The sequence below is a fragment of the Filobasidium floriforme genome (assembly GCF_021052385.1).
Source record: "Filobasidium floriforme strain CBS 6241 chromosome Unknown HD553scaffold_19, whole genome shotgun sequence".
Taxonomy (NCBI): Eukaryota; Fungi; Basidiomycota; class Tremellomycetes; order Filobasidiales; family Filobasidiaceae; genus Filobasidium; species Filobasidium floriforme.
In genome coordinates this window covers 409950-434262 of record NW_025763640.1, presented here as the reverse complement: position 1 = coordinate 434262, position 24313 = coordinate 409950, and the positions used below count along the sequence as shown (strand labels likewise).

The window sequence follows — 24313 nt, the reverse complement described above, 5'->3', positions numbered from 1 at the left end:
ACCTGCCCCTATTCACGGTCATGGTGGACACGGTGTAAGCACACAGCATATTCGAAAAGCTACCATGCATCCTTCACAATCCGAGTTACTGATACACGCCTTTGTCCTCCTCGTAGTACCACGGCGGACCGCACCCGCCACAACCACAATACGCACCTCAGTACGGACAAGCCCCGATGATGCACAGTATGTCCAACCATCACATATCCGATCCCTCGATGAACGCTGCTGACCTTGTACTCCTGTTCATCTGGCAGACGGACCACCGCCTAATATTGTCGTCGGACAACAGCCGCGGCAAAAGGACGACTCTGGCCCCGGTTGCTGTGGAATCTGCTGTGGGACGTATTGGGGGATGATCGCCGCCTGCTTCTGTTGCCCTTGCCTCGTCTGCTAAGTCTAGGGCGGAAAGGGGACGGGACAATGGGACCGTTCTGGTAAACACACCGGAGATGATCAGACCGGAAGCCGAGTCGTCATGAGATGAGGAGGAGGACGAGGATACCCTTCTGCGGTTCTGTGCGATTGTTCAACTGTATTATAATCGCTGTGTAAGCTGTATACCATGTACAAAAAGAATCTGCGTTCTGATCAATGCCTCCTCTGCCTGATCTGAACCGAGACCACCTGAGCGAGACACAGTCCGGCGATTTCCCGCGGACATTGCTCGATAGTTCATGTCCGTTCTCTCATTCGATCGATGCTCCGGCGATGGCGTAAAGCTCTTTGACTTCTTGACGTCTGAACCGTTGTACAAGTACAACATTGTCTATCCATCAATCCACTGTTATTAACGGCTCTTATCTAGCTAGTCGGAATCTCCATCGTGTGGGATTAGAACTCCCTGAATCCGCAAGTACGGCTACTCAGCCGCGAATCATACCCCCGGAGCAGACCAGATCGACATGGTGTGTCAGGATGAGGCAAAGGGTCTGAATCCGATTGCTGAGACTGCCTTTTGCATATTCAAACAGGGTGTCCCAGCCTTGTTCAGATGGCTCTCAAAGAAATACCCGAAGATCGGTGAGTCTCAGCGCCGGATTGCAGCAACCAGCTTCATATGCTGAACAAGTCGATGTCACGCAGTCGAACGGGTCATCGAGGACAAGCCTGAAAAGGTGACCGGACCTGATGGCAAGGAGACTTACGAGGAGATCAATTATGGGGGTCCGAATCCTAACGGGTTCGAGGTCGATAACCTGTACTGTCAGTCCTGACGGGTGGGCATGCCGTGCGTAGATTGATTGGCTGATAGATTGTGCTCTTCTTAGTGGATATGAACGGTATCGTGCATCCGTGTACCCACCCTGAGGGAAAGGTGAGCTGCTTAGACAGGGCGATCACAGTGTATTCGATCTCACCTTGAGTCTTCCACTTCTAGCCTGCTCCCGAAACCGAGGAAGAGATGATGGTCGAGGTCTTCAAGTACACCGAGCGAGTAGTGAACATGGCCCGACCCCGGAAGGTCCTTATGATGGCGATCGGTAAGCTTTGTTCACTCGCCGCCTTTGTATCAGCGACTAAGGACAGATCTCGACTATCCAGACGGTGTGGCGCCTCGAGCCAAGATGAACCAGCAGCGATCGCGAAGATTCAGGGCTGCACAGGAGGCGGCAGACAAAGAAGAGAGCAGATTAGAGGCGGTCAAGATGTTTGAAGAGATGGGTCATCCCGTGAGCGCGGCGACTCAGGCTGAACTTGACAAGAAGGGATGGGACACGAACGCGATTACGCCAGGTACACCATTCATGGACCTACTGGCGGCGAGTCTACGATATTGGGTTGCCTGGAAGTTGAACAACGATCCTGGTTGGAAGAACCTCGACGTCATCATCTCCGATGCATCTGTACCTGGAGAAGGAGAGCACAAGATCATGGACTGGATTCGAAGACAGCGGACACAAGCGGAGCACGATCCCAATACGAGCCACGTTATTTACGGTTTGGTAAGTAAAGCCTTTACTAGCAATCAGCTAAGTCGCTCGCTCATCGCTGTTGGTTATGCGCTTCTAGGATGCCGACTTGATCATGCTAGCTCTGGCGACTCATGAACCCTACTTTAAAGTTTTGCGAGAAGACGTTTTCTTCCAGCAGTCTCGCGATTCGGGTTGCAGGATCTGCGGACAAGTCGGGCATATCGCAGCTCAATGCACGGGACAGAAAAAGGTCAAACAGGACAAGCACGACGTCAAGAACGCTCCGGTAGAAGAGAAGCCGTTCATCTTCCTAGATGTCAGCACTCTACGAGAATATCTAGCTGTCGAGCTCGACTTGCGATCGCCGGTAGTACCTTTTGAGCTCGAACGAGCCATCGACGATTGGGTCTTCCTCATCTTCTTTGTCGGAAACGACTTCTTGCCCCACCTGCCAAGTTTGGAAATCAGAGAAGGAGCCATTGATACCCTTCTCCGGATATGGAAGCGGGAGTTTGAGAGGATGGGTGGCTATGTCACCAATCACGGACGAGTCGAGATGGACCGTGCCCAATTCATCTTGGAGGGTCTCGCTGCCGATGAGGACAGCATCTTCCAGAAGAGACGGGAAGGTGAGCTCAGACCGCTCTGTTGTGAAAATGTTTGCTCTCTTCATTCTGATTGTCATCCGATGTGTATGAAACAGCCGAAGAGCGACAGAACCCAGCCATGAAGCGGGAGAGGAATACCCGAGGGAATGACCAAGGCAATGCTCGAAGAAACACCAGAGAACAGGCACCACCTCCTGGCACTATACAAGCACACGAGGTCTCCTTGGTCGAAGTCAGCGCGCCGCCCGTCAAGTCTATCCATCATTCTCTGCCGGCTCGGCCCGGTTTCATGCCCGCTGCTGCGCCACCGGCAGAGATGCCTGTAATCGGACAGCGTGGCAAGATGAGCCTTGTTGATCATCCGGTTCAAGAGGATCGCACCGTGATCAAGAAGGCGAACATGTCTGCTGCCGAAGCTCTTCGAGCCAAACTCGCAGGTTCAACAGAGGTCTCTACAGAAACCGAAAAGACGGATGAGGAGACAAAACCAGACTTGACGGGTGAAGATTACGATCAAGCTGGCGAGGAGGCTGGAGATGGTACCTCGCCTCGTGGAAAGAAACGGAAAGCGAAGAATGACCGGCCCGTCCCAGTCATCGCGAAGGAAGAAGAGGACGCTCTTGACGACGAAGACGATGCAGACGAGGACGAAGCCCCTCCCAACCCGGATGCGGATCAACCTCTACCGAAGAAGTTCAAGCTGAAGAAGAATCCGGATGGTACCGTAGACTATGAGGATACCGTGAAGTAGGTACATTACTGCCGGTATATGATTACCACATACTGATCATCTGCTTGAACAGACTGTGGGAGCCCGGTTACAGAGAGCGTTATTACCGCGAAAAGTTTGGGGTAGAGTTGAGCGATATAACGTTCAGGACCGAGTGAGTATCGATATGGCCCGCACACGAAGCCGATATGAGCTAATAAGAAACACTGGACAGAGTCGTCAAAGCCTACATGGAGGGAATGAATTGGGTTTTGCACTACTACTTCCAAGGCGTAAGCAGGCCATGATCTATCGGGGACTCCTTCCTTCAAGTGATGCTGATCTATGCATCTCTAGACCCCATCGTGGGAATGGTTCTACCCGTTCTACTACGCCCCGTTCGCTGCCGACTTCAAGGACATTCAAAACTACGACATTGCGTTCACTATGGGCCGACCTTTCAAACCGTTTGAGCAGTTGATGGGGGTTTTTCCTGCGGCAAGGTGAGCCACATCGTTCTCGACAGTGAAGCTCAATCTTGCTAACCATTCTGGCTGTCTGCCATCTATCGCAACAGTAAGAAGCATTTGCCAGAGCCGTACCAGCAACTGATGATCGGCGAGGATTCGCCGATCTTGGATTTCTATCCTCCCGACTTCGAAATCGACATGAACGGAAAGAAGATGGCATGGCAAGGTATCGCTCTGCTGCCTTTCATCTCTCAAGACAGACTGCTCGGCGCGATCGCTACGGTAGAGCCGCTTTTGACTCCGGACGAAAAGAGACGGAACACGATAGGAGACAACGTCATGTTAATATCGGATGACAACGATCTGTACCCCAAGTTTTGCGAGTTGTACACGAAAAAGAAGGCGACGAGAGTGAGTTGACAAGTTGCACATCGACCTGGCATCAACGATATTTGGTTGGCTAACCCTGCCATCTTACATCCAGGCCGTACCGATCGACGGCAAACTGTCAAGAGGTATCTGCGGAGCTGTTCTCGACGATCCGAAATGCATTCCAGGAGCCAGTCTCGACTCGCCCTTGAAGGACGTGGAAGAATGCCCAGATATCACCGACAACCGAACATTATCCGTACGGTATTACTTCCCGAAAATGCTGCGGCCGCATCGATCGATGCTACTACCCGGTGTTAGGCACCCGCAAACGGTGCTCAATGAGCAGGATCGAGAGCAGACCCGCACGGGTCGAAGGGGAGGCAGAGGAGGCCGTGGAGGTGGAAGGGGCGGCGCGTTCAACGGTCCTCCTCGTGGAGGTGGGCAGACTGCTGCTTACTCGGCTCCGGCTTACGGAGGGTATGGAGCCGGCGGTGCCCAGCAACAGCCTCCAGCTCAACACTACGCCGGCAATCCTGGAGGCTATGGAGTACCGGCTGGCGGCTATGGGCTCGGAGGTACGGGTGCTTACAATGCTGGCGGAGCGTATGGTGGCTACGGAGGGTACGGTGGGGCAGGTGCTGCTTACCAGACTGCTTACGTACAGCGTGAGTCTGGTCTGGAAGAAACGAACGAGTCGAGAGAGGTTATGCTGATTTACCTCGGAATAGCTTCGTACGGCGCACCTGCCGGTCAGGCTGCTTATGGTGGATACGGAGCCGCGCAAGGTGGCTATGGAGGATATGGGGGTGCAGCCGGCGCTGCTGCCGGAGGGTATGGAGGCTACGGTGGATATGGGGGAGGCAATCTCGGTCGAGGAGGAGGATATGGGGGCTACGGCCAAGCTGCGCCCCGAGGAGGAAGGGGTAGGGGAGGTTACTGATCTTTCGATACAAATTTCGACTTCGTGCATAATCGTGCTTGTGCAATTTCTCAAACGGCAAACGAGAATCTGTCCTTCGGGTTGTATATAAAGCGAGCAAAACAGGCGGATTTACATGCGATATGACCACGACCTCTTCTTCGTTCACGATTCGCTGGTACAACTTGAAACTGGACGGACTGGGCGTAACTCCTTGGCACTGGCGGGACTTTAGGAGGTCATCTCGATGGCGGTGGGATCCTCGACCATGCACCTCTTGAGACAATCCCCAACTCTCTCGACGTACCGGTCCAAACGTTTCTGGTCTGCCTCGCTGAGATCTGGGTTGTCCGCTCGAACGCGGAGGAGCACCCGGGTCATGTAGGGCATGATCCTCTCCACCTCGCCGGCGCCCATCGTCTTCTTCTTGTTCGCCTCGAGTTCGATCCGGTGGACGAGAGCGGCGTAGTCCTCGATCGTGACTGCGTCGGGTACTTGAAGCTCACCGGCGACGGCTAAAACGTGTACGAAAGTGGCTATCAGCTCTCGATCGGGGCAGGATTTCGTGTTCTGTGTTCCGGGAGGGGACTTACCTTGGTTCCAAACCACACTTCGGGTGGTTTGTACTTGGGAGCTGGCAATGGAGGCGGGCATATTGATGGTAAGGTCGGCAACGAAATTGTCTTGGAAAAGGTGGGCGCAAGAGTTGCCTATTGCGAGCGATGTCACCTAGCCTTGTCCGTATATATATAGTTGAAGATGGGGCCAAGAGCGAGAAGTCACGTCAGTTGTCGTCATACAGTTCCTTTGTGAAGCCCTGGGAAGGGTTTCACCGCGTACACCTGCCGTGCGCTTCAGTGTTGCTAGACTCCCGCGTCAGGAAAAGCGATTCTACCGAAAGACGGCTCACGAGACGCTCGAGCCCACTCGCAAGATACACGTGTATTTCATCTTTGACATTCGGTGGACATAAACAGTCTTATCGTAAGCAAGTCATACAGGGATAAAATTCCTCAGCGTTTCGATCGTGGACGGACGAACGACCAGAACCGAGTGAGCGAGTCCGACGTGGACCTAATAGTCGTTGGACCTGTCGCCGCCGTACCCCTCGCCGCGGCCTTCGCCACGACTGTCAGAAGAAGCGGAACGTCTAAAATTAGCAACCACGCACCGAAGTTGACTGATAATCGGACAAGGACGTACCGGTTCTCGTTCCCATACTCGTTCTCGTCCCTGTTCCTGCTACCGTATTCATTTCCCTGGTTTCCCCTCCCATACTCGTTGGACCCGTAGGCACCAGACTCGTTGTTTCCGTACACTTCAGCTCGGTTACTCCTTTCGTTATTCCCGTAGCTATCATCGTTGTTATTGTTCGTTCCTCCGTATCCCCTGCTGCCCGAACGATCGTTGTCATTGTCGTCGCCGTCCCGGTTGTACTCTCTGGTCTGGTAACTCTGTTGCCCGTAGATCCCAGATTGCGCCAACGCCTTCTTGGCCTGTTCGGCAGCGTCGTGCTTGGCCTTCAAAGAGTCGATCTGGTCCATACCCCTAGAAGCGGGTAGAAGTAGAAAGAGAATGAAAGGCGATCACATCAGCTCGACTTGCCATAGCTTGGAGGGATGTATATGTTGAAGTAAAGGTAGAAGTATAGTCCGGATGTTTGTCACTCACTTGGTCTCGACCAAGTGGGTCAGAGCGGCAGCGGCCAGACCGGCAAAGACGGTCTTTCCGGTTTCCTATTGTGGAGAAGAGAATACGAGCCGAGATCGGATGTTAGTCTGGGTTCCTGGTGGTATCATATCGATCTGTGATATGAGACGAGAAACCCAGCCAACTCACGTAGTCTTGGGGCTCCCCATCCCTCTCCTTCTTCTCTTGCCATTCCTTCATAGCGACAGCGACGGCACCTCCGACCAAGGCGTCATGGCCTACATGAAGTGAGCATATGAAGAAACGGCAAGTAATCAGTCTATGTGCGCAATCTGAGGCCGACGCATGAGGGTAAGGGTGGACTCACTGAGACTTCCATCGTTATCCTCGACCTTCCTCAAGGCGTTCTGCTCGTCGGTGTCGTCGTGATCTCCCCACATGGTTGGATTTGTTGATGATGGTTTTGGTTTGGGTAGTGTGTAGATTGATATCGTGATATAGAACGACTGACGGTTTGAAGGAGGGGTATCGGAAATGCAACGACTCGAGCGGGCTCTTTATAGTCGTTCTTCAATGTGATGCGTGGTGCGACATGACGATGAGTTGTGGGGTTACGAGCTACGAACGTCATAGTCACCCTCGAATTGTTGCAAGGGCTGATCAGCTCAAAGGACCCATGACGTAGTGATGGTTCGGCCGATGATATCATGAAATAGAACAGCATGACGTGCGTTGACACACAGGGTGGATCGAGCGAGGACGAACGTGATCTCGATCCTTCTCATTTTCCAATCCAGATCTAGGCTCTCAAGTCTATAAGTCTCATCGGATGGGATCCCGTCGAGCTGATGCCCATAAGAGCGAAGCAACGAATGATAGCCGGCAAAGTAGTGATTGAGTTCAGACCCGAGCATACGAAACGCGAAGCAAGTGATTGATTCCGCTCCGGACATGACCGATGCCCGAAACGTTCGGAAGACTACTATTGCCTATTGTTTCGACGATCGACGTCAAAAGTCACAGGGACGACGATCTTGGTTTTTCCTCGCCCGATTATGCATTGAGAAGCCTGACATGGTATCGATGATATGAGCTATACTAGCTATACTACATTGTCCGATTTGAACCCTTGTACATATAGGCAGATGATCCCTGCTCGACCGCAAATACACACGCCACTCGCGACCAAGCTTTCTCAGCGTAATGACCTCGACATCCACCGACTACATCCATACCATGCGCCACCTCTTCACCTCCATCCACACCGCCTACAAACACTCTTCCTCCGGCAGACTATACAACTGCCACAACTGTATCCGACTCCCTGGGAACCTGGTCATCTGTATCTCCTCGTGGAGCAGGACCAAGCACAACGTCTACCTCGGCGTAGCTTTCTGGAGCAAAAAGGAAACCCCTTTGGACCTGCTCGACTGGTATAAAGAGTGGTACGACGAGCTGTCTCTCCTCTCCTCGGATACTAGATCACCGGACTCGGTCCTCCAACCAGAGGAATACGGCTTGGAGATCATCACCAAGGTCGGCAGGCTTTCAAGGGGACAGTCGCAAGTGGTGTTCGACCTGGTCTGGAACCCTGAACCTTCCGAGGGGTGCAAGGAGGGTTGTAACGAGTACCAGGTAGTTCAGGAGGTTGGGACGGGAAGGATGGTCTTTGCTGGTGTTCCGATGGCGCCGCCGGTGTTCTGAACGCTGTCTTGCAGTGCAAAGCGGGTAGCGGGTGAGCAGTGGTACTTCTCGTCGGGTATGAGAATCTTGACTGATGACGAGTCGCCGGTCGAACTTATAGTAGAACAAGAGCGCAATCAACATTAAAGGGTGATTTCCCGCGCCTGTTTGAAGGAGACGGAGGCCCAGGACTATAATGGAATCGAGAAAGACCGTTTCTAATCGGGTATCATGATGTATCTGTACCTACTGTATACGTGGATTTAATTGGAAGCAGACACGGCTCGCTGTGCAAGCTTCGATCTCGACGGACAGGTTGGGATGTTTCATCCGATGGTTCATGAAGGAGAAAGACTACTGTACAAGGGCGACCGAGCGTCTGAGCTAAAGCGCCGGATCGATCGGTCGTCGTCCGACAGGAAAGAATGATTAAGGTTGTTCAGAGGTTTCGTGCGCGGGTCGGTTTCTCGTATGACAGCAAGAAACCCGGCTTAACGGTAGAACTGCAAAATTCAAAAGGAGAGAACCTTAATCAGCAAGTGTCGCTTCGAATGTCCTATTGAACTGAGAATGCTATAACTCACGTGCTCGGCCTGCAAGTTGGCGGCGATCTCGGCCTCGGCTCGGTCTCCGTTGGCCAAAAGCTTCTCCTTGTTGTAAAGAAGCTCTTCTCGAGTCTCAGTGGCGTACTCGATGTTCGAAGTCTGTCGTCAAGTCATGTTAAAGTCAGCAACGTCATTCCCCAAGTTCGATCTGTGAACGAAAACGGCAACTAACCTCGACGATGGCATCAACAGGACAAGCTTCCTGGCAGAAACCGCAGTAGATACACTATTCACCCAGAGCGTAACAGGCAAATCCATCAGTTCAGTATCAGTTCAGTAACGATCTCGCTTAACGTCGATCGTGAACAGACTAGCAAGCTCACCTTGGTCATGTCGATATCATATCGAGTGGTCTTCCTGCTCCCATCGTCTCGGGCCTCCGATTCGATGGTAATGGCCTGTGCAGGACAGATGGCCTCGCAGAGCTTGCAGGCTACGAGTAAGAACAAAACAAAGCAACATTCATCAGTCCAGCCGTCTTTCACCTTCCCGTCGACTCGATGGTTGAAGATAGTGAGGGAGGGAGACGTACCGATACATCGCTCTTCACCGTTAGGGTATCTTCGGAGGGCGTGTTCTCCACGGAATCGGGCCGAAATGGGACCCTTTTCGAAGGGGTACATGATGGTGTAAGGAGGTCCTGTAATCGACGAGGCGAAGTAGTTGTTCAGTTTCGCCTTTCTCTTTTCGGAACACATGGAAGTCGAGTCGTGGTTGACTTACGGAAGAACTGTTCCAGGACGATCCACATTCCTGTTTCGCATCGCAACCCGCCGCCGATTCATCAGACCTACATTTCACAGCGATCGAGAAGACTCGGCGAATACTGACCTCGCAAGATTTCGGTAAAGAAGAACAACTGAGCCGCCTTGTCCAAAGCGCTAGGTCCCTTGCTGTAGTCCGCATACTGCAACCCTCCGACCTGAGCGGGTTCGCTAGCAGGAGCGCTCTGGGTCGACCCAGGACTTGCGGCACCTGCCAGAGCGTTGTCTTTAGGGTTCGGCGTCTTGATCGGACCCTGCTGGATCCTTGATGGCGACGTGTTGGCGGGCTGAGCGAATCGGAAAAAGGAGGACGTGTTGAGTGATCTCGAGGCCAGGTAGGGAGAGGCGAGGAGGTGAGCGGTGGGAGGGGCCGTTCGAAGGAAGGAAGAGGACGAGGCGTTGGCCAGTCGACCGAGTACGAGTTTTCTACCGATGGAGGCCATTTTGGGCAAGGCGAGACGGTCCTAGAGTTTTACGGATCGAATACGACCTGGACGGTTATACACGGAGGATGTCAATGTCAATAACGAGACGACTTGGATAGAGAATGTCGATTCGATCACCTTGAATCTTGTTCGAGGGTGGTAAATGTCGACGATGCTGTTGGCTCGCAGGGCTCGAGGGCGATGGCGACGAAAATGATGCGAACCGCGGATACCGCGCGTCTCACCGCCACTCAACCGTCTCGTCAAAACGATCGCCCTGATTGGTCGAGACTCGAGTAACCAGACAAAGATGACGTGTTTCATTCGATTCATAAATTTATAACTATTGCTACAGTGTAAGTGTGAGAGTCATGCGAAAGGTATCGCACCCATGTGAATGGATTTTCGAGACTGATGTGTGCTACCATGCTTTAGCAGCAAAAGAGGTATATGTCTAGCATGCAATGTTGTATAGGGTATCAAGATGATCTTGTCGATGCTGATATCGAGCTGTGACTAGGCGCTGATGCAAGCAACGAGCACGATCAAGACCAATCCGACCAAGCTCGAAACGTTGGGCGTCCCGATCATAGCCGCGCCGTTCGAACCGGACGTCCCTGAGGCGGGCGATCCAGTAGAAGAAGGCAAAGCGTTGGCCCCGGAAGCCGTCGTCGCGGTTGACGCCTCTCCAGCCAATGCCGCGAACCCGATCGCGGCGGGTTCGTAGGAAAAGACTGAGTAGACGTTCTTGAGGAAAGTGGCTCCGACGATCCACTGGATCGGGGCTTGCGAGCCGAGATCCTGAGCGAAAATGGCTCCCATGCAGTATTGCGAATCCTGGCTGAAGGCGCCGAGGTTGAAATCGGCCTCGGAGATCAGGTAGCTCACGGACCCAAAGACCATCCTCATGTTGATGGTCGTGCTGCAAGGGTACTAATATCGTAACAAGAAGCACAAGCATGGTCAGCAGCGGTTCTGCATGACGAGTATCAAGGAATCTTCCGCTGGGGCTCACCTCGTAGTATCCCTCGTAACCGGGTAGAGTGGCCGGACGTGAACCGGGAATGGCCGCGTACAGCGAGTCGACAACGCTGGAAGGACCTCCAATCAAGGTAGTACCAGTGTCAATCGCAGCGCTAGGAGCATCTCCGTTGGATTGAGCCTGTCAACAGAAGGTCAGCCTCAAGCTCAATACAAAAACGCTCTCAAGACGAATTTATCGACTCACGATCCCGATGGCGGTGTCTCCGATCCTGATCCCTCCAATAGGAATTCTCCAATAGTCCTTCTCGTCGTCCGCAATGCTAACGTAGGTGATGTTGCCCTCGTAGAGCGTCTGGTTCAGGTAACCCAGGGTCATGAGACCTCCATCCTGTTCGACACGGGTCGCATACTGGTCACCCCTATACCTAGCCAGGTAGAATCCCATGGCAGGGGTGGCGAGCTGTCCAGTCTGAGCGAGTTGTTGCCAGAAGGGGGTCGAACGGGAGGAAGCCAATCGAGCCCAAGCCAGACCCATGAGACCCGAGTAAGGGTAGGTGAGGAGGTCATCCGAGGCTTGGGTGACGAGGGCGAAAGTTTGAGACTCGACGGTGTATCCAGCCATGCTGGCGGTATCTTGGGCGAGAGTACCGTTGGCAGCACCCGACCCGTAGGTGATCTGGAAAGGCGTGTTCAACCTGAGATCGACGAAGAATAGATTGTTTCAGCTTTTTATCCATCAATTGCCGACTTCAGAACACGACTCACATGTTCAAGGTGCTGCTCGCCCCCTCGTTGAACGAACTAACTCCCTGACAAGTCTGACTCGTACACTCTGAATCGGCCAACCACAGATCCGAACTCCCCGTGTCCATGATGACCTCGAACTCCTGTGCCGGGGTACCCATATAAAGGGTTCCCGTGTAACTGGCATCGAGCCCGACGTCGATCAAGTATTCTTCTCCCTTCTGCGATCCCTCCTGCGATGAAGTCGATGTAGACTGACGAGCCTGAAGATCACGCTTGATGATCTCCAGATGAGCATCATCTCGCCTCATCAACCCCTGTCCACGCTCATCCAACAAGTTTGCATACTTGCGCCTCAGGTTCCTAGCCTCGTTCTTCAACCAAGCTTGACGGACTTCGAGGTCCGGGTTCGATCGACGGGCGTGGTAAGCGTGGTTGTGGTTCAGAGGGATGGTCGCTCGGGATTCGGGGATGGAAGGGGTGGCCCGACCGAGAGTGGGAGAGGCGGTGGAGGGGGTCGAGGCGAGCAGGATGGCTGCCAGTGGGGCGATTGTTGTGAATATCATCGTTTTCGAAGGTCGATATAATGCTATGTGCAAGTGAATGTGATCGTGTTGTGGCTGATTATTGCCTCTGAAAGCACAGGGTATATGATGTGATGCGGTGCGAAAACGAGATTATGGAGATTCGGTCTGAATTATGATAGAGATTTGCTGTGTCGATTTGCCAAGCTAAACACTGCTGCGTAATGTTTTGCGCGGCAGGGAGGATGTCGTGACTATATCGAGCCTGTCTTTGGGCTACTGGCGTCTATACGAGTCGTCGTCCTAGGCCTTTATATGGAGGTTGCCTATGGGTGTGCGTCGTCGCTGCGGGGCTGGATCGATTAAAAGTTTGCTCGATCCGAGCGGGCGGCGTAGTGGTTTGTTGTGGCGGGTTCGATCGGAAGGGGGATGGCGATCGTGGGTCGACCAAAGTAGTCCTTTATATGTCTAGGTGTGGACGTATGTTAGCTGTCTATATGTGGTGATGTCGCCTCTATTGCCTCTCTTTGTATCGAGGCTGACGACGTTGATGACAGGCGGGGGATCGATTTGTGAGCAAAGAGTCTGCGCAATCCAAAGAATCCAAACCTGGAGCACACACACCGACACAGCCAGCCCGTTACGACTGCGAACTACAGCGGGATCAAAAGTTAACGAAGACCGTCATTATTCCGCTGCCGTAATCGTAACGCCCTCTCGTCTGCCCTGCCTCTGCTTGCCGGGCCCCGGGGTGGCGTTTGCTGATGACGTTCCTTTGATGCCCCAACCACCCGAATCAAAACGGCAACTGTTGGGAATCGGGTCGTCGATCGCCGCAAAAAGCTGTGTCGCCCCGGCAGGCACCTAGGTTCAAACACGATCTACGTCGTCGTCGTGTCGTCGTCGATGTCGGGGATCATGAATAGAAATATAGAAACCATCGTCACGGCCTTCGGCTTGTTTCAGTCTTCACGAAGGCAAGGTGTGGAGGATATTTAAGCAACACCGCCGCAGCATATATGAGGTCGATCATCCAGCTGGGAACACCTCTCACGACTCATTGACGAGCGCATCAGCCATTTCAACTCATGTGTGATTGTGTGCAGGAGACGCTGCATCTCTTCACGAGACGTGTTGTACATGGTGACGCTATCGATACCGGTGATCCGCATCTCGATTGCGGCTACCAGCCCTGCTTCTCTGTGCTTGAACTCGGCGTGGAGAATGCTGGTCTCAATTCAGACGGGTTGTCGAAGGACGAACTCGAACCGATATGTGACTCTGTTGATGTTGCTGATGTTGCGTAACAGCAACATCGGACCCTCGGACTGTCTGGGAATGCTCCTCGACTGCCCTGGCTCGTTGTCTTCAGTATGTCGAGCATCTCGTCGAGTGAACTGGCTCTCAGAAGCTTGACAAGATAAAGGATTGGAAGATGAAAACGTATGGGTATGAGCTATAACGTACAACAAAAAGGGGATACTATACAGTGGTCTTAGGGTATCATGGTATTCGCCATCGGATTGGGAAGCAGGTCGAAAGAAGTCGAAGGCCTGGCTCAGACGGGGCCTCTTCAAAACGCTCCGACTGCAGCGCTGATCAACAACAAGGCAGTACCGATCCTGTCCCAACGACCATCGATCAGCGACCCTCACCTTCACACTACATATGCCAAAGTAAAACTAGACTCACTGCAGCAAGGAGGATCCCTTGGTAGATCGCGACCCCGCGTTCGCCGGTGCCGAAGTCTGCGCCGGCGAACTCTCTCCTCCACTAGCAGCAGCAGCGGTAGTCGTGGCAGCCTCGGCGGTCCAAGGGTAAGTCGTAGCTGGAGGAGCCCTTGACGACGTTGCAGTAGCCGTTCGGGTTCCTAACAACTTCGAAATCTCGTCTGAGGCTACTTGTGTCGTCGTGATCGGTAGTGTCTCGTTCCTGACCAGAGTGATGTTCTGACCAAAGAATCGATTCCCAGTGGGCGTGGAACCATCTTCGGACAACTCGATCAATTGGGGGACAAAGCTGTCTCCGGGAGCGAACAGGTAAATGGTGTCATTGTAGTACCACGGACCACTCGTCGTAGTGAAAGTTGTCGGTGTTGCAGGACCGAATGTACTATGCCCATAGAAGAGGGTCTGATGAAAAGATACAGCATATCAGCAGTCTTGCACGCATTCCATTACCACAGCATGTGGAATTCGTCGAATTCCTAATCTGACTTACCAGGCTATACTGATACCCAGAAGGCGATGGGTAGACGCTCTCGGAATCCGGTCGGTTGAAATAGATCGTATAGAGGGAATCCCACCGAGTGGCGTTTCCGTCATTCGACAAGTCTGCGCTTGTGTAATTGTATTGTACATCGATGGACCCGTTCGGCATCGACAACTGGGCGTGCGGGAGCTCGGGGAGGAGACCGTAATAAGCCCCTGGGACGTTCTCAGAGGTAAAGTTGTATTGGAGTACGGTGGTCATGCTCGGAAAGGTCTTGGTCCGGTGAGAGTTGGTAATTGTTTGTCGTGAGATGAGGGTTGATGGAGTCGAAATTACACTGTCGAAGAAGACGAGGTCCTCAGACCGGGACCCCTTATATATGTATACGGGCGGATGTACCTTGAGCCTCTAATCGTGCCGGACAGACAAAGAAGGATCCCATGCCAAGGGTCATCTCTACCCTCCGGCATGACGAAATTGGCCGAGGTGCGTGCTTCCAACGCTGATCTCTCCGAACATGGGCTTCCTTGCAGCATATGGTCACCTGACCGTGTCGGTGCCGAAGAACAAGGTTGCCAAGCGCGTCGAACAAGGTTCGAAGTAGCAATTGTTGCAAATTGGTGCCTGTGTTCCACGCGGGTTCATGCCGACCCTGTTGGACAAACCCAACCCCGCTCACACGGGGAGCCGGACTCGGAGAGCCCAGAAATGGAAACTACTGTAGTTGCAACGGGATTGACGTCGAAGCCACAGACGTAGCGACAGTCGGAGATCGGAGAATATCTTGGGCGGCCGAGGTCCCCGCGAATGCTTTGCCCGAGACGTGAGACGCGAGACGAACAGATTCGCCAGCGTCTCTACGATCTCTGCACTGTGCTAACGGCAATGGAGGACCAAAAAGGTCGCGAATGTCTGCAGAAACGAGCTGGATCTCTTCCCCCCGCTTGCCAGGACCCTCCAATTTTCAGGCCACCGTTTGCCTGGCCAACAAGAACAGAATCCGCCAGTGCGGTATACTTTCTCCCCGCCCCGGTTTCGCGCGTTCACACTTTCATGCCTGAGATTAGCTGGAGACTTCCGATTGTCATCGCGATAAACTCATTAGAGTGGAGAATGTACTCTCTATAATCTGAGCTTACGCCATTATTTCTAAATCGTCGAGCAATCGAGTTGAAAGTCTGTGACGTACCACGAGTCTATATAATATCACTAGGTCTGGACAAACCCACGTGACGCGGAGTTAATCTCTGTTTCAGATGTCCGTCGTAAACGCTGGCGTGTACAACCAAGGTGGAGGTGGATCGCATCAAGGAGGCATCGCACAAAGGTTCGTCACCGTTCATACAACGACAACGATGATGATGTGGTGCTATTGGAGAGATGCCTTTGCATTTTGCCTTTGACATTCTACATGCTACATTCTCCGAAAGACTCCATTAGTCTACCGTCCAGCCTTGTACAATCGCTCCTCACGAAGCTTCACGAAACAGCCGCCAGTTAGCTTAACGCAAATCTAGCATTCCCACCTTCCCGGACGAACCGGACAATTGAACCTTCCGATTCCTGATCGGGACTTCAGGCCACTTTCTCTTCCCGTCGGAGTAGGGAAGACCTACTTGAGTAAACAAGCAAGATGTCTTCCGACGAATCGGACTTTATCGAGGTCTGTCTTGGCTACAGCTTGCAGAGAAGACATTACGCTTACTTACCATGATTTGCATATAGTCCAACTCTGATTCCGAGCTCGATGGTGTGAGTACATCTTCCCTCTTGCCTCGATTGCTCGAAACCAATATTCTCCGCAATTATAGCTCGAGGTCGACACCCGAATGCACGATGGGCCCAGCAAGGGCAAGACCAAAGCTGATCCCCGGCGCAAGCGGATGGTACTAGCTCGATCTCTACCGTATACCACTGAAACGCTCGAAGAGATGGATGCAAGACTGGAACATATCGCTGGCAGATTAGTGGACTGCATCGAAGCGGGTGATTGGGAGTACCCCTTTGCTTACTGGACCAGAAGACTACAAAAGTTGGTATATCTGAAAGTGTCTCTTTCGTCCTGTCATCAGCTGATCCCCCTTTATTGTCACACCCATAGCTGGATCGGCCTACGGTATCCGATGAAGAAGAAGATGAGGGTACGATTGGGAGCATTATTCTACGAACTGGCTGTCATGCCTGGTCTCGATCCTCAAGCCATGGGAATCGCCGCGGACATGGTCCGAAGTTTGCTCAAGTCAGTCGAGCTTTCCCCCAACTTCGTCAGAACGTCGCTGATAATTGCAACTGTAATGGTATAGGCCACAAAAGCTCATCTCGATTGAAGATCTACGCCTGCCATGGAGGCCGCTTCACGACCTGCTAGTCAAGGAGCTGTTCCCGAAACGTCGAAAGGTCGGACACACGTAGGTACTATTCGCATCGCTGTCACGCGAGCGTACGCTTACGCCTATTGTTTTGTTTACAGCAACGTTTCGAACCTATTGCTCGATATGGCAGAGGTAGCGCAACGTTTCTTCCATCCGTCTGAGTACGAGGAGATGCTGTCGGTAATCTTGCCTCGCTTTGTGGGAGACGACGTCGATGTAAGTACAGCACACCTTCATACTAGGAGTTTCGACTTACATCTCGTGGCATCGGTTAGTCCATCCTTGCGACCCAAGCTTTCGTCGTGCACTTCATGCCATACTCGCACCCTCAACTTTGGCTGCCAACCAGTAAGCAATAAGGTCGGAAGATCTCATTCCTGTTGAGTCTGACGCAACTTGTTGTATCAGTGTGGAAAATATGGGATGGTATCAATAGCGGTCTTTACGATGAACAAATGCTTGACCTCCGTACGTTAGATCTCCTGCTATGATTGGGGTTCGAGAACTGACTCTCCGACCTGCTGTTCCGTCATAGTGGCTGTTCTGACTAAGCGTCATCTGAACCCATCTTTGTCGAATCCAAAGCGATTAGAAGACATCCCCAAGTCTATGGTGAATGACGTGCAAGAAGACGAGGTACCCCTTGAAGGTGACGAGATGGACCTGGACGGTGTGGACGCCGAAGAGGACATCGCCAGCAAGGATCCCAGTTGGCAAGGCATCCGAAAGGAGATCGGAATTTTGACTGAGATCGAATTTCAGACTGTGATGACCAAGTGCTTGCGAGCGATGGGTGGGTCAGAAGATTGCTTGCCGCTAGTATTGTCTTCCTTATAACTGATTCCGCAAGCGATCGTATACAGGCACTCCTGTGGGAGGTTCTGTCGCCAGTGCAGCGGCCGGCGCCATGGCACCCATGGTAAATGAGATTCTCCCTCTTCTTATGATTACTTTTGATTTACTGATCTAATACCTGGTATGCAGGATGCCTTGGCGAGCAAGAACATTCTAGCTATGAGGAAACCGACGAACAGATTGTGTAAGTCACAAAGTCAACTTCATCGTCGTTGCAACTCGCACTAAATAAACCTCGATCGTTCCCAGTGTCTCTGGCTGAGATCATCGTATACTCGATGGCTGAAGACGCTCCTGCCAAGCCGAATTCAAGTGTGGCTACTCCTGGCACAGCTACACCTCAACATCAAGCTCTGAAGAGGGTCAAGACAGATCGGAATGGTCTACACTCGAGTTCCAGTTCCGACAGCTTGGCTGACGCTGGTAGAAAAGCTGACGCGACCAAGACTTATCTCGGAGGATCTCGATCGCTCGAACATCTCGCTAAGCTTATTACTAGCTGCGAAAGCTTCTTCCACCCATCGAATCACGGAGCATGGTCACGCGTGCTCACGACGTTCATCCAGGACCTGGCTTGGCTGTTTCTGACCCGTTGGAAGCAGGAGGAACTGCCGGACTGCAAGACACCTCCAGAGTGGAGACTTACGCCAGCGATCAGACAAGAATTTGTCCTCTGTCTTCGACCCGTGGCTTTGATGAGCATCTTTTCGAAGGATTCTACTGCGGGTGGAGCCAGTCGATCTTGTCTGAAGACGTTGTCGGTGCTTGAGCCGGAACTCATAATACCGCCCATCATCGAGCGAGCGATCCCCAGTCTGACTAATCTAGAAGAGACGGCAAGGACAAACGCCGTGATCAAGACGCTTGGGGCTGTCTCCTGGTCGATGACCACAAGGAGTGTGTCCAAAAGCGGTCAGAAGCAGATTCCGAGCATCCTCGAGCTTGTACTGCCTGGTATCGACATGAATGATCCTGGCAAGACCGTGAGTCCTAGTGATCGGGACTCTGAACACCGAATCTCATCATCGCTTGTCTCGACAGCTATCGACCGTGCTCTTCCTCATGAACGCGATCCAGCACATCCGCCTCGAAGAGCTCCCTGAGGAGGTTCCTGAAGGTATCATCGCCGGTCCTCGAAATGCTGAACCCCGGGCGGATCTGGCCGTTGACCTTAAGGAAGATGAGGAAGATTCACCGATGATGAGCTCAGAGGAAGAGGATATGTACTTCAGGCAATCGACCGCTGGTTTCTCGGCATGGGTGACGGATCTGCTGGAGCGAATCTTCAAGCTCTACGACAACATGCCTGAAGTCAACGAAACCAGTAGCTTGAAGGCAGGGATTTCGAGTGAAGAGCGCATCGTCGGCTTTGTCAATGTATGTATCCGCTTGTCGTGGCGAATCTCAGATCATAGCTCAACCTGTTCCCCATCCAGGCACTCATGGACTCTATCATCATGAACTTGTCGATCGCTGGCACGGAGAAGATCATTGATAAAGTCTTTGACCATGTAACGACTACCGTCAGGTCTAACTCTTTGCGAGTTATCGGCGGTCTGGTTTTGGCATGTTCGAACGCCAACCCGGCGTACACGCTCAAGAAGTTTGTACCGCTGTGCGCCGAGCGTATTGAATCCGAGCTTAGCTCTGGAGCAGGTTCTCGGCGCACTCTAAACTCCACCATACCAATCGCATCCGATGTGGCGCTGCAGTGGCATGTGGCGCTCCTTGTCGGAGCGGTGTCGGGAGCTTCCATAGAGGTTGGTCCGAACCAGAGTTGTTGTAACCAGGATCGAAAGCTGAACGCATCTGCCCTTACAGCTTGTGGATCACCAAGAAGCGCTACTTTCCCTGTTGTCAAACTTGATGGAAAAGAGCCTGTCCGAGGCATGTTGGTCTTGGGCTGGAAAGCTGATGGAGAAGGTCATCTTCAACATGACGACAGTCTTCCCCTACGAATCTAGACTCGTCAACCCCGAAGAATGGAACTCGGAAGGTGAGCTCGTTTATCCTGAGAGAGTCCTAGGGTGACGATATTAAAGGATTTGCGCTGGCAGACTTCAAGTACAACCATCACTTGTATTGGGGAAAAACTTATCGTCTGGCAGACGTTCAGGTCGATTGGCATCTTCCTGCAGACAATGGTTAGTGGCTAATTGAAAACACAGTATGATTCGCTTGCTGATGCATTCATCTACCTCGATCAGAACTCGACTTCGTATCAAAGCTATTGACAATGTGCTCGTCAATGATGGACAAGCTCGAGAGTCTTCTTCAAAGCCCCTCGTCTTCACTTCCATGGAACAACGATTTCTGTCGATACATCTCTCACATCCGCTTCAGCATTGGCGCTCTATCTCAGGCATGGCAGGAACACAGCGAGCTCAAGACGGGCGGCGAAGAGCACTCGGCAGCGCCGTAAGCACAAAGAATCCGTTACACCCTTGTATCGCGTCATTACATGCTGACCCAATCTTATTTACACAGCGACGTCCCGCGTGCATTCATCGATGCACCCGCGCCTTACAAGAGCGGAACGCCCTTGAACGACCCCAATTCAGATATCTACAAGCAAATGCTTGCGTATCGAGCGCGATTTGGGAACATTCTGCACAAGGCAATCGCCATCTTCCGAAACGACGATGAAGACAGCTCCATCGACGCGATGCGGCTTACGGTACGATCCATCGGGACCCTGATGAGCAGGTACGGTGTGGAGCAGAAATCCTACGCCAACATGTGGAAAGGTCACGTTCATGTGGAAAAGCAAGTGCGATCATGGAAAGCGCAAAAGTCGCTTCCTCGATCGATTTGGATCCGTCGTATGGAGATCTACCACGCTGGTCGCCACCGGTTGAATGCCCAGCGCCGTGTACGCTCGGAGCTCGACGATCTCCTCATCAGGGACTTGGTGATGCTCTCCATATCTCCCTTTGTAAAGATCAGGAGGAGCGCTCAGGTGGCACTGGGCTCGCTTTGCGTGTCTTACGAAGGCACAGCTCCCATGGTCATTCCCCTCGTGCTTCCCTCGCTAGCGGTCGGCACCGATCCCGATATTATGAAGGGCGCTCTCTACGTGTTGGGCTTCTCTTCCCTCTTAACGTTTGCGCTGGACGATGCGCGCTTCTTCACGCCTTATATGATGACGCTTCTCAAGGCGCAGCATCAGGAGAAGCCGACGATTCAAACCATCGTAGGGAATCTTTTGGACGATGCCATCGACCTGATACGAGAGCCAAGTACCATGATGATGGGTCAACAATGTGGAGCTGGAGCTCAATCTACCCTGAAATTGCTTGCCGAGGATCTACCTGGTGCTTCTTTGGACCTCGAACTGCGACAAGCATTGGCCAGAGGCGTTGTAGCGTCTCGCGAATATCGAGACAAGGCGTATCACGCCTTGATCCCGCAACTGTTGGAGCTTTGTCAGGATCCAGCGACTCACTGGAAGTACGTAGTCACCACCGCTCGACTAATTCGGCATCTAATGAGACGAGACGTGGCGACATCGGGAGCTGTTGCTGGTTACATGGTCAGCAAGATTCCCGATCCGCAACCGGCTCTTCGTAGTCACGCGCAGATCGCTACCACCCGTCTGCTGTACATTATCAAACTCCGCACTCTCTGTAAAGGATCGGACGAATCGCTTTTCCTTCAGAATGGGAAGAACCCACTTAAGCGTTGGACCAAGCCTGATGCTAATGGAGGAAATTTCACCCAAGAGTATCTTGACGCTTTCCGCAAGCCAGTCGATGATCACGCAGAAGAGGATCAATGGATGCAGGACAAGAGTTCCGTCGGCTGGCTCTGCTGGGGCGAAGAGGTAGCTCAAAGTAGACTTGCCAAATGGGACGAAGAAGCTTTCGAGTGGGAAGAGGCTTCGCAGGAGGCGATTGCAGCGATGAAGGTCTATGTCGACGATCCCGCTTGGTGGAAATCAGTTTCTGACAACTGGGCTCAAGAGAAGACTCGAACCTATCTCTCTGGAGACAATATTGACTTGCTCCGATCTCTGTGCCAGATCTACTCAGATCTGCCTTTCCAGCACCTAAAGCCGGTCATGGAGCAGTTGCTAGAAACAACAGACAAGGACAAACAACGCGCGCTCGCCGAGATTTTGTCGGGTATTCTTCGAGGCATGAAACACTGGTCGGGCAAGGCGAGGGCTGGTCTGTGGGAGTGGCTCGTCCCCCGACTGCCCAAAATCTACAATTCAATCCGTCCAGACACCTTTGAATACTGGAAGATGTGTTTCGAGCACGTGCTTTTCCAACGCGACCCTAGGCGAGTACAGCCGTTGGTGGACTATTTGCTCGAGGTCGGACGATCAGTCGATTACGCCAACGGGTCGGCATTCGAGCTCAAAAAAGCCGTATCGATGACGTCGTCCTTGGTCCGGTGCTTCGGTTGGCGATTCGAACCATGGGCGGACGAGTTTATCGACATTTGCTTCAATCAAGCCAGCAGTAGCGATTTTGTCGAGGTTCGAGGAATCGTCGCTAGCAATATCTTATGTCTCGACAACGTTCGATGGCACCCATCATACGACTCGCCGCGCAGTTTCCTGCGAGACTGTCTGGACAACCCGGATAAGGACATCATGGGAAAGCAAGGTCTCCTCATGCCCCAGTTCAAAGCGTTGTCTGCCAAACTCCCGGGATGGCGAGCCGAACGTCCGTCAGGCCCGCAAGCGTCGCTCTCGCTGTACGATCGAACCGCCGGGACGATTCTTCGATGGTTTTATTCGGGTCTGTCGGACATTCACGCGCCTGCTGTTTTCTCCTATGTCTTGCCTATCCTGTGAGTGTATCCTGGCTTGACGGGAGACTGCATAAGTGTCTACGCTCACTCGTACCCCCAAAAAGGCCTGAGATCTTCCAGATGAGAGAAATGGTCGATTCGAAGGACCTTCACCAAATGGCCGCCTTTGTCCTCGTCTTCGTGACGGCCATTACGCCACCTATCGAGTTTGTCAAACCGTTGGTCGAGTCTCTGCTCAAGACCTTGAGGGAGTCGCCAGTGAGTTTGTAAATCTTCGACGATTGGCTTGATTCAACGCTGAACAGCATTCGTTACTATCAGTCATGGAAAGTCCGACTACACGCCCTGCCCATCCTCAGTATCGTCTATTACCGCGAACTGCCGCTGGTAGACGAGGAGATGGCCGCCAAGATCATGGATGTGAGTGTGAAGGCCGAATCTGCATGCACTGATAGACACTTCCGTTGACAACTGCCTGTGTGCCTCGCAGGTCCTTGCACAATGCATGCACGATGATAATCAGGAAGTTAGGGAGACGGCTGCTGCGTAAGCTTCTTCTTGCACTATGTGACAGCGATATGGACTGACAAGACGACCCTGCCCTCGATCAGCACGCTGTCGGGAGTCTTGAGATGCTCTCAAAGGGCCAGCATCAACGTTCTCAAGGTATGCTATCCTCGTGTATGCCGATCCGTTGCACCTGTTGATTGATCGCGCTTCTTCACACTTCGCATAGGAACGATTCGTACGGGAGGTCAAGGCTTCGAAATTGCCTCGGAAGCGGGACGCTGCGGGCAACTTGAACCCCAACTATCAAGCTGCCGTTATCAAGCTGCATGGCGCTATTTTGGGTATAACCGCACTGTGCGTAGGCAATTTGCCGGCTTCCTGCAAGTTTTACAGTCTCATCTGAAAAGTACGTGCTAATAATCCGCTTGCATGCCTCTTGTGTAGCATCGAAGCGTTCCCCTACACGATCCCCAAGTTTTTGCCCAACCTGCTGTGCGATATTCTGGCGGAACACGCCTCGGACCCAACGCCGATCAGCTCGACCATCCGGGCGTGTGCGGCCTCGTTCCAGCGATCGCATGCGGATACTTGGCACCAGGACAAGTTGAAGTTTACCGAGGATCAGTTGAGCAATCTGAGCTTTGTCATTTCGGGAACATCGTACTGTGAGTTCAGAGTTCCACGAGGATGTCGATATCGCAAGTTGTTGAACAGATACTAAACCCGAACGAATTCCGTCCTGCATAGATGCATAAACACATCAAGCCCGACTCCAAGGATCCCACCGACTCGTCATCGTTTTTCAGAATTGTATCTCTACCGGACCTCGATGTACTACTGTTTCATCTATGCAAAAGCTAGTGTCAGCAATCAACGATCATGTCATGACCATCTTCGGGTCCGTCGGGATGTTTTGCGTGCCGTTTTCTGTCGTCCGGCCTCCTCTTCTCCCGCTCCCTAGCAATAACCACCGCCAAGAAAATGGCTTGATGCGTGCCAAACCGACTTGCTGCGGGAAGATGCCGGGTCGATCTACGGCGACCATCCTCCTCGCTATGATGCCCGGGAATAGGATGCCGGGTTGCGGGGTTAAGAATGGAGTCGGGCATCGTGACCTCACAGTACGGGATCGAGCAAAATGACGGAGGCGTGTGCGGGGGCGTGAACGAGGTCGTGCGGTTTGGGGTGACCGGGGGCCACGAGCACACGAGCAGCGAGGGCTACAGTACCA

The 24313-nt window shown here is 52.7% G+C and overlaps 7 protein-coding genes across 7 annotated transcripts; 3 read left to right on the top strand and 4 right to left on the bottom strand.

Annotated features, from left to right (window-relative positions):
* Positions 1-787: 787 nt before the first annotated feature.
* Positions 788-5163, top strand: HD553DRAFT_316111 (putative strand exchange protein). Its single transcript, XM_046180573.1, has 14 exons — positions 788-908; positions 975-1023; positions 1087-1206; positions 1272-1318; positions 1382-1484; positions 1546-1946; positions 2014-2545; positions 2620-3271; positions 3328-3408; positions 3469-3526; positions 3591-3736; positions 3811-4114; positions 4188-4740; positions 4804-5163. The coding sequence occupies exons 1-14, from the start codon at positions 906-908 to the stop codon at positions 5013-5015; spliced, it is 3261 nt and encodes a 1086-aa protein (XP_046034545.1). The 5' UTR covers positions 788-905; the 3' UTR covers positions 5016-5163.
* A 794-nt stretch (positions 5164-5957) lies between these two features.
* HD553DRAFT_336615 (uncharacterized protein) lies at positions 5958-7170 on the bottom strand. The gene is made up of 5 exons (XM_046182243.1): positions 7012-7170; positions 6834-6922; positions 6666-6730; positions 6198-6542; positions 5958-6123 (listed from the first exon to the last, which is right to left on the bottom strand). Exons 1-5 carry the CDS (start codon positions 7082-7084, stop codon positions 6069-6071), a joined length of 627 nt encoding a protein of 208 aa, XP_046034544.1. The 5' UTR covers positions 7085-7170; the 3' UTR covers positions 5958-6068.
* A 677-nt stretch (positions 7171-7847) lies between these two features.
* On the top strand, positions 7848-8348 carry HD553DRAFT_325658 (uncharacterized protein; the record flags this gene model as incomplete). Its single annotated transcript, XM_046181632.1, has 1 exon — positions 7848-8348. The coding sequence occupies one exon, from the start codon at positions 7848-7850 to the stop codon at positions 8346-8348; it is 501 nt and encodes a 166-aa protein (XP_046034543.1).
* A 202-nt stretch (positions 8349-8550) lies between these two features.
* HD553DRAFT_336613 (uncharacterized protein) lies at positions 8551-10237 on the bottom strand. The gene is made up of 7 exons (XM_046182242.1): positions 9764-10237; positions 9656-9685; positions 9465-9572; positions 9256-9365; positions 9105-9158; positions 8912-9031; positions 8551-8830 (listed from the first exon to the last, which is right to left on the bottom strand). Exons 1-7 carry the CDS (start codon positions 10137-10139, stop codon positions 8819-8821), a joined length of 810 nt encoding a protein of 269 aa, XP_046034542.1. The 5' UTR covers positions 10140-10237; the 3' UTR covers positions 8551-8818.
* A 189-nt stretch (positions 10238-10426) lies between these two features.
* Positions 10427-12908, bottom strand: HD553DRAFT_299155 (endopeptidase). The gene is made up of 4 exons (XM_046178601.1): positions 11871-12908; positions 11350-11800; positions 11137-11283; positions 10427-11054 (listed from the first exon to the last, which is right to left on the bottom strand). Exons 1-4 carry the CDS (start codon positions 12413-12415, stop codon positions 10638-10640), a joined length of 1560 nt encoding a protein of 519 aa, XP_046034541.1. The 5' UTR covers positions 12416-12908; the 3' UTR covers positions 10427-10637.
* A 959-nt stretch (positions 12909-13867) lies between these two features.
* Positions 13868-15118, bottom strand: HD553DRAFT_88883 (uncharacterized protein). Its single transcript, XM_046184569.1, has 3 exons — positions 14594-15118; positions 14066-14505; positions 13868-13995 (listed from the first exon to the last, which is right to left on the bottom strand). The coding sequence occupies exons 1-3, from the start codon at positions 14843-14845 to the stop codon at positions 13947-13949; spliced, it is 741 nt and encodes a 246-aa protein (XP_046034540.1). The 5' UTR covers positions 14846-15118; the 3' UTR covers positions 13868-13946.
* An 840-nt stretch (positions 15119-15958) lies between these two features.
* Positions 15959-23970, top strand: HD553DRAFT_299152 (uncharacterized protein). The gene is made up of 25 exons (XM_046178600.1): positions 15959-16247; positions 16310-16336; positions 16396-16616; positions 16686-16823; positions 16888-16992; positions 17055-17172; positions 17232-17304; positions 17365-17424; positions 17492-17749; positions 17820-17875; positions 17941-17995; positions 18061-18794; positions 18853-19188; positions 19248-19571; positions 19633-19807; positions 19869-19955; positions 20019-20229; positions 20299-22611; positions 22677-22830; positions 22894-22992; positions 23063-23118; positions 23184-23238; positions 23309-23436; positions 23527-23747; positions 23830-23970. Exons 1-25 carry the CDS (start codon positions 16218-16220, stop codon positions 23835-23837), a joined length of 6042 nt encoding a protein of 2013 aa, XP_046034539.1. The 5' UTR covers positions 15959-16217; the 3' UTR covers positions 23838-23970.
* The last annotated feature ends 343 nt before the right edge of the window (positions 23971-24313 follow it).

Coding starts and splice junctions, on each gene's coding strand:
- HD553DRAFT_336613 (XM_046182242.1), bottom strand. CDS start 10,139: ATGGCCTCCATCGGTAGAAAACTCGTACTCGGTCGACTGGCCAACGCC. Junction 9,366..9,464: donor CGGTGAAGAGCGATGTATCG/GTACGTCTCCCT, acceptor TCTTACTCGTAG/CCTGCAAGCTCTGCGAGGCC. Junction 9,032..9,104: donor CTGTTGATGCCATCGTCGAG/GTTAGTTGCCGT, acceptor ACTTGACGACAG/ACTTCGAACATCGAGTACGC.
- HD553DRAFT_299155 (XM_046178601.1), bottom strand. CDS start 12,415: ATGATATTCACAACAATCGCCCCACTGGCAGCCATCCTGCTCGCCTCG. Junction 11,801..11,870: donor GCGAGCAGCACCTTGAACAT/GTGAGTCGTGTT, acceptor CGTCGATCTCAG/GTTGAACACGCCTTTCCAGA. Junction 11,055..11,136: donor GTTACGAGGGATACTACGAG/GTGAGCCCCAGC, acceptor TTACGATATTAG/TACCCTTGCAGCACGACCAT.
- HD553DRAFT_88883 (XM_046184569.1), bottom strand. CDS start 14,845: ATGACCACCGTACTCCAATACAACTTTACCTCTGAGAACGTCCCAGGG. Junction 14,506..14,593: donor CTGGGTATCAGTATAGCCTG/GTAAGTCAGATT, acceptor TCTTTTCATCAG/ACCCTCTTCTATGGGCATAG. Junction 13,996..14,065: donor AAGGGATCCTCCTTGCTGCA/GTGAGTCTAGTT, acceptor TCGTTGGGACAG/GATCGGTACTGCCTTGTTGT.
- HD553DRAFT_299152 (XM_046178600.1), top strand. CDS start 16,218: ATGTCTTCCGACGAATCGGACTTTATCGAG. Junction 16,248..16,309: donor ACGAATCGGACTTTATCGAG/GTCTGTCTTGGC, acceptor ATTTGCATATAG/TCCAACTCTGATTCCGAGCT. Junction 18,795..18,852: donor TGAATGATCCTGGCAAGACC/GTGAGTCCTAGT, acceptor TTGTCTCGACAG/CTATCGACCGTGCTCTTCCT.
- HD553DRAFT_316111 (XM_046180573.1), top strand. Junction 1,947..2,013: donor GCCACGTTATTTACGGTTTG/GTAAGTAAAGCC, acceptor ATGCGCTTCTAG/GATGCCGACTTGATCATGCT. Junction 2,546..2,619: donor CTTCCAGAAGAGACGGGAAG/GTGAGCTCAGAC, acceptor TGTATGAAACAG/CCGAAGAGCGACAGAACCCA.
- HD553DRAFT_336615 (XM_046182243.1), bottom strand. CDS start 7,084: ATGTGGGGAGATCACGACGACACCGACGAGCAGAACGCCTTGAGGAAG. Junction 6,923..7,011: donor GGATAACGATGGAAGTCTCA/GTGAGTCCACCC, acceptor CACTTCATGTAG/GCCATGACGCCTTGGTCGGA. Junction 6,543..6,665: donor ACCCACTTGGTCGAGACCAA/GTGAGTGACAAA, acceptor ACCCGCTTCTAG/GGGTATGGACCAGATCGACT.